This window comes from Zalophus californianus, chromosome 9, assembly GCF_009762305.2.
Source record: "Zalophus californianus isolate mZalCal1 chromosome 9, mZalCal1.pri.v2, whole genome shotgun sequence".
In the NCBI taxonomy this organism is placed as follows: domain Eukaryota; kingdom Metazoa; phylum Chordata; class Mammalia; order Carnivora; family Otariidae; genus Zalophus; species Zalophus californianus.
Window position 1 is genome coordinate 61,318,614 of NC_045603.1, and position 11,016 is coordinate 61,329,629.

At 52.1% G+C, this 11,016-nt stretch overlaps 1 protein-coding gene across 2 annotated transcripts; it reads left to right on the plus strand.

Moving 5' to 3' along the window:
• Positions 1 to 568: 568 nt before the first annotated feature.
• Positions 569 to 7,793, plus strand: KRT2 (keratin 2). Of its 2 annotated transcripts, XM_035729202.1 has the most exons (10): positions 569 to 878; positions 966 to 1,243; positions 2,234 to 2,448; positions 2,796 to 2,856; positions 3,655 to 3,750; positions 4,379 to 4,543; positions 4,849 to 4,974; positions 5,827 to 6,047; positions 7,181 to 7,215; positions 7,312 to 7,793. In XM_035729202.1, the coding sequence occupies exons 1-10, from the start codon at positions 569 to 571 to the stop codon at positions 7,791 to 7,793; spliced, it is 1,989 nt and encodes a 662-aa protein (XP_035585095.1). The 2 variants fall into 2 exon arrangements, with proteins under 2 accessions (XP_035585095.1, XP_027448168.2); XM_027592367.2 differs by having other exon boundaries at positions 569 to 1,243.
• The last annotated feature ends 3,223 nt before the right edge of the window (positions 7,794 to 11,016 follow it).

Here is an 11,016-nt window from a genome sequence, read left to right on the forward strand (position 1 = left end):
TACTTGCCCACGTTGCATTCGTACTCCCCAAAAGCACTTGTTGACACTCTTCCTGGAACAGAGGGAGAAGCAAGGACTCTGAAGCTGCTACTGAGGGGCCCCTGTAGTTAATAAACCTGTCGCCTCTTTCATCAGCCTCACCTGGTGGCAAGCCAGCACAGGCCCGGTGGTAGCTGCCCTCCTTTGGATTGGTCCAGAGCAGGGAACAGCAGTCTGCAGAAGGTCTTTCTTTCAGATTGAGAAACCCACGTTCTGATCTCCTCTTTTGATGATTTCACAAAAATCGAATTGCATGACAGATGCCCAGATAAACAGAAGTTTGCAGTCAAAGCAAGTTTGGGGATAGAGCTGATTAGCAGACTTTTAATGGCTATTAGCTTGATAATCACTAACCAGGCGTAGCTTCCAGGCAGACCAAACCCATGCATAAGTGTGCCCACACCCATGCACACCAACACCTACTTGGCAGGTATAAAAGGGGACCCTGACTGTCTCCCGACAGCAGAGCATAGTTTCCAGCCTTAACTCGTCTTGGAAACCTCAATTTTCCTCGCTGGGCAGGGGCATCATGAGTTGTCAGATCACCTGCAGATCTCGAAGAGGAGGAGGAGGAGGATTCCGGGGCTTTAGCAGCGGCTCAGCCGTGCTCTCCGGTGGGAGCCGGAGATCGGCCACTAGCTTCTCCTGCTTGAGCCGCCATGGTGGTGGCGGAGGGGGCTACGGCGGGGGCGGCTTTGGCAGTCGGAGTCTTGTTGGCCTTGGAGGCACCAAGAGCATCTCCATTAGTGTGGCTGGAGGAGGTGGAAGCTTTGGCTCCGGTGGTGGATTTGGTGGCAGAGGAGGTGGCTTCGGAGGAGGCAGCGGCTTCGGTGGAGGCAGCGGCTTCGGTGGAGGCAGCGGCTTCGGTGGAGGCAGCGGCTTCGGTGGAGGCAGCGGCTTCGGTGGAGGCAGCGGCTTCGGTGGAGGCGGCTTTGGAGGAGGCGGTTTTGGAGGTGGCGGCTTTGGCGGCGGTGGCTTTGGAGGAGGCCGCTTTGGAGGTGGCGGTGGCTTTGGAGGTTTTGGGGGTCCTGGCGGCGGTGGGCCTGGAGGATTCCCTGGTGGAGGCATCCACGAAGTCTCCATCAACGAGAGCCTCCTGCAGCCTCTCAACGTGAAAATTGACCCAGAGATCCAGAACGTGAAGTCTCAGGAGCGGGAGCAGATCAAAACGCTCAACAACAAATTTGCCTCTTTCATTGACAAGGTGAGTCATGAGAAGTTTGCTCCATCTGATGCTCAGGATGCCCTACTTCCACTACTCACTGGAAAGGAAACAACACATAGAAAACACTCCTGTTTCTTTTAGGAGCCCTTGGTGTAGTCAAACTAGCCTGGCTTATTTCCCAAATGGGAAAGAGGCCAGCTTCCTGGGCTGCGTCTTCTGAAACAGTCTGCAGTTAGGAATTATGTATGCCTTTGGCTTTATTGTTTCAGCCTAAATAAGTAAGATTTATGGAAAATTCTGAAAATCATGGGAAAACTGATATAGACAAGTAATGGACTGAGTAGTTCAGGCCAAGTGGCAGCAGGTGTTGGAAGAAGTTGTTGGTAAAACATCTTCTGAGACAGTCTTTCCTTCCCTGGAAGTCATTACTCTCTTAAGTTCTGGGAAGCTGAACCTGCTTGGGGATGAACGAAATTCCTGCCTTTAAGAGAAGCATTCTCAGTTTTGTGACCCGTAAAGTCTTTATTGGTGTCACTTTTGAGCATTACAGGGTTTTGTCCTATTTCAAGGCAGATGAACTTGCCTAAGAAATTTACGAGGCTCTTAAAAGTAAGACCGAGGAGCCCTGCCCTGCAGTGCTCTCACACTCAGCACCTTTAGGAGCAGTGCCAGTGGATGCCTATTTTTGGTTTGCCCAAGACTTTATGGCACTTTTGCTGGGAATTCAACTAGGATGGGAGAGGGAAATGGCCTGGAGTCTCGGGACCAGCTGCAAACAAGATAGTGGGCAGTGAAGTAGGAAAAAGAGTTCTCTGTGAGGGAAGTACCAGATGTAACATTAGGAGTCTATAGAACTTTCCAAGTGTGGAGGCAGGGAGCTGGAGCTGGATCCGGCATCCAGCTTGGGAGCACAAAGCCGAGTAGACTTCTTTATGTCCCGAAGCAGGGTCAGAGCTGCCTCTGGCAAATGAATCCCGCTGGTGGGAAGGGCAACCCAGAGCTCCTGTGCTCTTCCTCTGGTCCCCGTAGGTGCGGTTCCTGGAGCAGCAGAACCAGGTGCTACAGACCAAGTGGGAGCTGCTGCAGCGGCTGGATGTGGGCACCCGCACCACCAACCTGGAGCCCATCTTTCAAGCGTACATTGCCAAACTGAAGAAATACGTGGATACGCTCTCTGCAGAACGAACATCCCAAGATTCAGAGCTGAACAACATTCAGGATCTTGTTGAGGATTTTAGGAAGAAGTAGGTGGCCGAGTAAATACCAAATAAATATTGATCGTAGCCATCTGGTTGTTCCCCCAGGAGGCCACTCATGTCCCCATTGCATTTGTGGTGATAATTTGTGTGTGCCGATTATTTGTGGGGAAGACATTGAGGGCTTTAGAGATCATGTTTTCTTCACATGTTTGGGAGTTAATTTATAGAAAAGCATCCTTATTTGGGACATCATAGTTACCCTTTGGAGAGGGAAGGAGTGTTTTATACTCTTAGAGAGTGGAGGATTTGGGAGTGAGTCCAGTAGGAAAAGGAAAAGAAAAAAGTAAACAAAGTAGAACTCATCTAACAGCTGTGTCCCCGGGTCCCCACAGGTATGAGGATGAAATCAACAAGCGCACAGCTGCCGAGAATGATTTTGTGACCCTTAAAAAGGTGAGCAAGAGAATGTCATGGCTGGGTGGGACTGAGGAGGCTTCAGAAGCCCACCGGGTCCAGGCAGACAGGCTGGAGAACAACTCTGAGTGGAAACAGCAGTAACTAAGGGAAAAGGGTGAAGCAGGTCCTCCGCTGATTCTCTTGAAAACAAAAGTGTCTCTGCAGTTCAAGCTTCTGGAGCTGCTCTGCAGATTTGCTGGAGCATTCTCACCAATAACCTCCTTCAAGCTTATGTTGCGCCCTGCAAGATGCAAACACAGAAAGCACTTCAGTTGTCTTCTAAAGAGCTGAGGAAGGGATGGACCTCCCTTAGAAGGCCTAAAGATGTTGTCAGTTGTGCTGACGAGTTTGGGCTAGAAGGCAGAGATGTGGCTTCTCAGCCCAGTTCCTGCAGAAGCTTTGGTGTAAAATCCAGAGAAGTTCGGGTGAGGTGGGATGGACAGACAGGAGGGAGAGTTGAGGGCTGATAAAAGCCACAGAGGCCATTAGGCTCCATAGTAGGAACACACAGTGTCTCAAGCAGGAGGGAGAGAATGGTTGACAAAGCTCGTCCCGCCTGAGCTCTGATGGTCTTGAGGAACGTGAGCAGGGAACGAGGGCACCTGGCCTGTAGTCGAGATACATTGTGGACTCTGTGCCAAATGATGCCCCATGGAGACGTGACTCACCTGAGATGCCTGGGACGTTGGAGAGCCACTGACAGGGACTGGGTGGAAGAGAGACACAGAGAGAGGGTGGGGCCCATACCTTGAGCCGTGCGTGAGTTTCTCCAGAAACTCCTCACATTTTCTGCAGGACGTGGACAAGATCTACATGACCAAGGTGGAGCTGCAGGCCAAGACAGATGTGCTGACCCAGGAGCTTGAGTTCATGAAATTCCTTTTTGAGGCGGTAAGGAGGCTGCTCCTGGAGAGACCCTTGCTTCTCACCCTTCCCATCAAAGCAGTCCTTCCCAACGGGTGAAAAGGTGGGATGAGTGCGGTTTATGGACTGACTGACTCCCACTCGCCACCATTCCAGGCCACTAGGGGTTTCTGGGGCTGTAGGTCTTGGAGGAGAGAACTATCTTCTCTGATGAAGGAAGGCTCGGGAAACCTGGGACGAATTCCCTTCACTTCGTTCCTCAAATGTCCTGCTGCCCTTAGGCAGAGAGCTGTCCTTTTCCCATCCCTGTGTCTAACGTGCTTCAGACCTCCCCTCTGTGCCCATGTGTACACACATCTTCTGAAGCATTTGTCATCCACATGCTTCTTTCTGGGGGCATCAAACTTATCAACCTTGTCTACATGGTGAAGGCTATCCAGCAGGGGGCTCAGAAATAGACTCCTCTCCCGTCATTCCCTGGGCACCCTCGGCAGAGGGCGGGGATTGGTGGTTATCTCACTTTCATCCCGCCCATCGTATCCCACTCAGCTTAGTCTGAGAGTCTGCATTTCCCTAACTCTGGGGAGGGGGATGCCTCCTCACTGCCCTGGCTATGGTCAGGGAAGCCATGGCCAGGCCTCGCGTCGTGTTGCAGGAGCTGTCCCAGATGCAGCAGACTATCACCGACACCAACATCGTCCTGTCCATGGACAACAACCGCAGCCTGGACCTGGACAGCATCATCTCCGAGGTCCGCAGCCAGTACGAGGAGATCGCCCAGAAGAGCAAGGCCGAGGCCGAGGCGCTCTACCACAGCAAGGCAAGTACGCAGAGAGCAGAGGGAACCACAGCTTTGTCTAAAAAGCTGGGTTTCACCTCGGCTGGAAAGTGTCCAGTGAGCTGACGGGTGTCTTTGTCTAATGGAAGTTGGGCATCATTCCCAAGCAAGAGTGTCCACAGGACCAAAACTGCCCTCAACTGAGAATGGCGCCGAGTCCTTTTGGGGATGTGAGACGGTCCCCCACTGCTCACAAAGGCAGCTTGATTGACCCACCCTGTATTAGACTTTCCTTGGCTCAAGCCAGGCTTCCTCCAAGCTGCCACTGTCCTCCTCTTCCCGTACAGTATGAAGAGCTCCAGGTGACGGCGGGGAAACACGGAGACAGCCTGAAGGAGGTCAAGATGGAGATCAGCGAGCTGAACCGCATGATCCAGAGGCTGCAAGGGGAGATCGCCCACGTGAAGAAGCAGGTGGGCGCAGCTCTGAGGGCTGTGCAGCTCCAGGGGTTGCGTGGGGCTTGCTGGGGGGCGGAGGTCGTGTATGGGTGTGTGTGTGTGGGGGGTGGGAGTGTGTGAGTGTGTGTGTGAGAGAGAGAGAGAGAGAGAGAGAGAGAGAGAGAGAGGAGAAACTGAGTAATTCTAATCTAGCATGTGTTGATGCCAAACATCGAGCATAACATAATTTAAGGCTTGTAACAATTTTTATGGTGGTCTAAGAGACATTCCAAAGTGAGGATTAGGGCAGGGAAAGAAGTGTGTTACCTTTCAGATTGTCTCTATAAATGAAAGAGAGTGATAACAAATAAAGCACAAGGTCATCTGGCTGGGGGGGGGGGGTTTGGAGGCGGAGCTTGGCCTCCATGCTTCGCACCGGCCCCAAGCACGGGCAGTGGTGTGGTGGTGGGGCAGTGGGTGTAGCAGGGAGCTGGCCAGCCGGGGGGGGGGGGGGGGGGGCTTAGCTTGGAAGAGACAATGTGGGGCAGAGAGTTGACTCCAGGGGCAGAGAAGTTCTGTGAAGTGGTCCATGTCGGATGTTTTCATTTGCAGCTGTAAGCTGGGATAATGCCCTGTGTTGTGAGGACAAAGCTCAGTACGGGGAAAGCGTAAGGGTCCAGGCAGAGGTGACTGATAGACGATGCCCCAGAAATGACAACAGGCCTTAGCATCATTGTTTGTGCCTTGCATTAACTCCGGAGGGACCCAACCCTTCCAGGGCCAGTGAGTCTGGCTTCCCACACCCTGAACACACCCGCTCCCCCTCCCCCCGTGCCAGGCAGACTCCACTTTCCAGACCAACAGAAACCTTTTCTCCCTCTCTCCCAGTGTAAGAGTGTGCAAGAAGCCATCGCAGATGCTGAGCAGAAGGGAGAGCACGCCCTCAAAGATGCTCAGAGCAAGCTCTCTGACCTGGAGGCTGCCCTGCAACAGGCCCGGGAGGATCTGACCCGGCTGCTGCGTGACTACCAGGAGCTCATGAACGTCAAGCTGGCCCTGGACGTGGAGATTGCCACCTACCGCAAGCTGCTGGAGGGCGAGGAGTGCAGGTGCGGGGCACTGGGAAGGCAGAAGCCGCTCTCTCCTAGGACCAGGGCTGGAGGCCAAGGCAGGGAAAGCTGGGGGTGGAGCAGGGCCTTCTGACAGCTGAGAGCTGACATCACGATGTTCCTCAAGCAGCCATTCATGACCCAAAGCATTTAGTATACAGCTGTAGATTTATCAATACCGAATGACTATCAAGGCAGATTAAATTAAGCAATAAATTAGTCTTGTTTTTTTCTGAAAGAGAAAATAAAATGTTGTGAAAACAGGTTAGTCCTAGACAGCCTGAAACATTGGCTTATGGGTAAGCAGGGTGCATGGTGTCTTCTCCCTCCACCTTGTGAGCCGGAGCCCGGGGACCACGTTGGAAGGTGCTGACTGGCTGAGGCCTGACTGGCTGGCTGTTCCCCGGCAGCAGGTGCCAGACCTGGTTCTGTGCAGGTTTCCTGGGTGACAAACTGAATCATTTGCTAACCGCCCCAAGGGAACCTTTCCTTCCTCTGTTTGAGGACCTTGTCTGAGCCCTTTGTCCGTGGTAGTAGCATCCCCAGTGATTTCATCTGGCTGAAGCAACCGGAAGGGGACAAGCTACCCCAGGCCACCAGCAAGCCAGCATGACAGGGAAGGAGCCGCTTTGCTTAGGCTATTGCTCTGCACTTGTCTTCGAGGCCATGCCTCCTATGCCCAGCCTGCAGGAAGAAGTGGGAGAGATTTCTGATGCAGCCGAGGAGGCGGGGGCAGGAGGGTGTAGAATGGGGAGGCTGTACAGAGTTGTAGTTCTTTCTGAATTGGATGCTCGCAGTGCAGCCTCGTTTCAAAATTTCTAGCATGGCTTGGGTTCAGAATATCAGACTCAGTATCATGGATTTAAACTCAAAAATGGGTTGCAAATCAGAAGTGAATTTGCCTTTTGATCATTTTCATCTGAGCAAAAAATTGGCATGCATTGGGCTGCTATGCCTTGTGGACAAACGTGGGGCCTGCCCATCTCTGTGATCTGGCAGCATGGGAGAGAGGGGCCTCTGGAAGGCCCTGGTGGCTGATGGTCAAGGTGCATGCTCGCAGGTGGAAGCTCTAGAACAATATGGACACAGAGTCTAAGGGCCCCACCATGAGCTATTTTCTCTCTCCCTGACAGGATGTCTGGAGACCTCAGTAGCAACGTGACTGTGTGTAAGTAGTGGGGTGTTCCTGGGCCATGGTGGTGTAATGGGAGGACGCAGGCCGAGGCAGTCAGAATTTCCATGAGGACACTATCTCTCTCTGCAGCTGTGAGCAGCAGCACCATGTCTTCGAGTGTGGCATCCAGGGCCGGCTTTGGAGGCTATGGTTCTGGAGGTAGAGGATCCAGTTCTGGAGGAGGAGGCTACAGCTCTGGAAGTGGCAGTTACAGCTCGGGAGGCAGAGGCTCCAGCTCCAGAGGTGGCGGTGGAGGGGGCTACGGTTCTGGAGGCGGCTCCAGAGGAGGTTCCGGCTCTGGAGGAGGATATGGTTCTGGAGGCGGCTCCAGAGGAGGTTCCGGCTCTGGAGGAGGATATGGTTCTGGAGGCGGCTCCAGAGGAGGTTCCGGCTCTGGAGGAGGATATGGTTCTGGAGGCGGCTCCAGAGGAGGTTCCGGCTCTGGAGGAGGATATGGTTCTGGAGGGGGATACGGCTCTGGAGGTGGCTCTAGAGGAGGTTCCAGCTCTGAAAAGGGTGGTTCTGGCTCAGGTGAAGGTTACGGTTCCAGCGTGACCTTCTCTTTTAGATAAGGATGGAGTTCCCCTCTTGACTCTTCCACTTTAGAATGTAGAAGCCTGTCTCTGTACATCCAATCGACAGCAAGTCAAAGCTTGTCATCCACCTCTGGTGGCATCTTGGAGGAAAAGGATGCCCACACACCATGTTTGAAATACCTTCTCTCCAAACCAGTTAGTGGGAGCCAGTGACGCCCTCTGAGCCCTAGGGAAGACTCTGCGTTGCTTGGCCTTGTACATCCAGCCGTGCCCCCTTTCCTGGCCCCTCCTTGCATTGCCCATTTGGTGGTCCTTCTCCTGATGACTGTTCTGTTGAGGGCCCCATTTCAAAGCCTGCACCTTTCTCGTGGCCCTGCCCCCAGGGAAACATGTTTCTGTGTATATAGCCCACCTTGCTGGCTCTGCATCTAAAGTGCTGTGGTCTTGGTGTCTGCACAATAAACTTCATTTGCAATTTATAACATGCGGTGTGTGTTTAATGTCAAGCTTTGGCAGAAGTGGGTAGCCAGGAGCTATTACTCATTGCCTGTCTGATTTAAGATACCAGAAAAGGGAGAGATTGGGAAATGATAAAAAAGAAGCTTCCTGGAGCAGGGACATGTTGCCCTGAGGCAGTGTGGCTGTGAGAAGCCAAGGATATATATATATACATATTTTTTTCTGGAAGTCTTTAAGAACAGAAACAGGAGGGGCTAGCCCTGGAGTCAGGGTGTGGGCGTGATGTTCTCAGAAAATATTTGCCAGATCTGGGGACTGTGATATTGCCAGGAGGGTGACAGTGGGATTTGTGGAAAATTCTCTTTCCCAGAAAAAGCCACTCTTTTTTTTACTTTTTTAATTTTTTATTGTTATGTTAATCTCCATACATTACATCATTAGTTCTTGATGTAGTGTTCCATGATTCATTGTTTGTGCATAACACCCAGTGCTCCACACAGAACGTGCCTTCCTTAATACCCATCACCAGGCTAACCCATCCCCCCACCCCCCTCCCCTCTAGAACCCTCAGTTTGTTTTTCAGAGCCCATCGTCTCTCATGGTTCGTCTCCCCCTCCGACTTACTCCCCTTCATTCTTCCCCTCCTGCTATCTTCTTCTGAAAAAGCCACTCTTAACAAGCTTTACCCACAGCTACCGGCCCCCACCCCCTAACCCTCTTCTGACAAGAGCTCTGATCTGAGGTCCCTTCTCCTCAGGGCAAATCAGCTTGAGCCCCTTGAGTTCCATCCAGGCTGTCTGCAGCTCTGAGCTTCCAAGGCCGAATTCCCTTAGCTCAACCTAGGTCATGGACACTCTGTATCCCTGAAGCCCTAAGTCCCCAGCAGGAGTTCTCAATGAAGGCTGAAGAAGAGGATCTGGGGAAGTCTCTGGAGGACTATAAAGTGATCTCCAAAATAAACAACCACTATTTTCACAGAACATTTCTCCACTTCCATCAGAGAAATTCCCCAACACATTCAGCAGATACTGAGGCCCCACATCCAACAGCCCTCTGAGACGCCCTAGCCCTGGACATTCCAATCAGGGCAGCCTTCCCCTGGGGTTGGGATGATTTCAGCCTCTTCCCCACAAAGGCCTGTCACCTCACTGGAGCTTCGTGGAGCTGAGGAAGGACTGGGCTCTTGGGGTTGGGATTAGACTGGCCAGAGTTGCCCAAATGGGAGTTGGTAGCTTTGGTTGGGTCAGGTCAAGCTATATGTATGTGGTATTCGATGCAGCAGACATGGCTTAAAACAACTCAGAAAAAAAAAAAAAATCCTGGGAGATTCTTTTCTCTTTCATTTTACTTTAGCTTCAAAGCCTTGGTGAGGCCTTAGTTGAGGCTATTGAGGTGACTTTGAGCAATGCAGGGGAGGCATTAATAAGGAATAGATGGTTTCACCTGATCCCAGACCAGCTGGCCCCAGGTCTGAGGCTGTGGGAAGAGAGAGCTCTGAAGGCTGCAGGCCACAGGGTGACAGACAGTAGCTGAGGCTGACCAGTCAAGGGTGCTGTGGCCGACGCAGCCTTGGCTAGGTGGGAGAGTCTGCGGAGGTGAGGGTGCCAGCCAGGAAGGGGAAGAGCAAGGGGCTTGGCTGTTTTAGGGTGTATTTACTATGCAGGCATGAACATAGCCTTAAACAGGGCCTAGTCTCCCAGACATTTAGGGCTGGAACGGAGCCTTAATATCAGTGATTTTGAGCCCCCAATATAGGTAAGGAAACAGATAAGGTCCAGGGTGGGCATAGAAAACGGGCCTCCGCTCCCCAATTCATGTACTGTGTAAAGGCTTCAGGAACAGTGAGCTATTCTGATAATTTTCTGAGGGGAAAGAAGGTGAGGCAGGAAAGGTGGCAGCTTTTATTCCCAACTACCTTAATTGCTGAGACTATTGGTGGTATGAGTCTCTCACTCCACCTATGGTTCACACTCCTCACTTCTACTCTATCTAGGACGAAGCCCTTCTCTTCCGATTTACTCAGACACATGTTACTTTCCTGTTGGGCTCCAATAGCAAAATGAGCCTGCTCAGAGGGACATGGGCCTGAGGCCTGAAAGAAATCTGGCTGTAAACAACTAATGGAGTGAGGGGCCAGCTTTGGGGGATGGAGTCTCCTTTCCTCCTAAGTGTCACAGGAGACTAGTCCAGAATCTGGGACACACCTCTCCTACCTCTGCTCATCTTCCACCTAATCTGGTAACTGACTTGTCAGGTCTTGGGCTTCAAAAGGGCGATGGGCACAGACAGTAGGGTTTTATGAGCTCTATTTCCACTGGGAACTGGGCTAAGTATTTACATCCTGATGATGTGGCAGAGTATTTGGGACACCCTCCCTCCGGTGGTTCCCTCCCTTTTTCTACCTGTGAGTCGTGGTCTGAATTCAAATGAGCTTCTTTCCCCCTTTCCCCCCTTTACCACACTCTTTCTTCACTCTCAACTCAAATGAGAGTCCTTGGACAGCTCACCCCCTCCAGAAAGCCTGCTTGAGTGGGACACTCAAGCTCCTCTTTGCTGTGAGGAAGGGGAGGCCTTTCACCAGGAGTTGGGAGACTTAAATGCTGACCTTCACCTTGGGGGCAATTGCTGTGCAACATCAGACTAGTCATTTCTCTCCCCAAGGAGATAGAATGAGGTTATCTTTACATATCTCTCCAGCTCAGGTGGAAAGAGCCCTGTCTGTGCTGTTGAGTTGGCAGGGCTGGAGTGGGGATAGGATTTCAGTCAGGGAGGCCCAGAGGAGGGTGCTCCGAGGTGCATA

Excerpts from the sequence above, each read along its gene's own strand:
- KRT2 (XM_027592367.2), top strand. The coding sequence starts at position 569 with ATGAGTTGTCAGATCACCTGCAGATCTCGAAGAGGAGGAGGAGGAGGA. Across the intron at positions 4,544-4,848 it reads AGGCGCTCTACCACAGCAAG|TATGAAGAGCTCCAGGTGAC; the intron begins GCAAGTACGCAG and ends CTTCCCGTACAG. Across the intron at positions 6,048-7,180 it reads CTGGAGGGCGAGGAGTGCAG|GATGTCTGGAGACCTCAGTA; the intron begins GTGCGGGGCACT and ends TCTCCCTGACAG.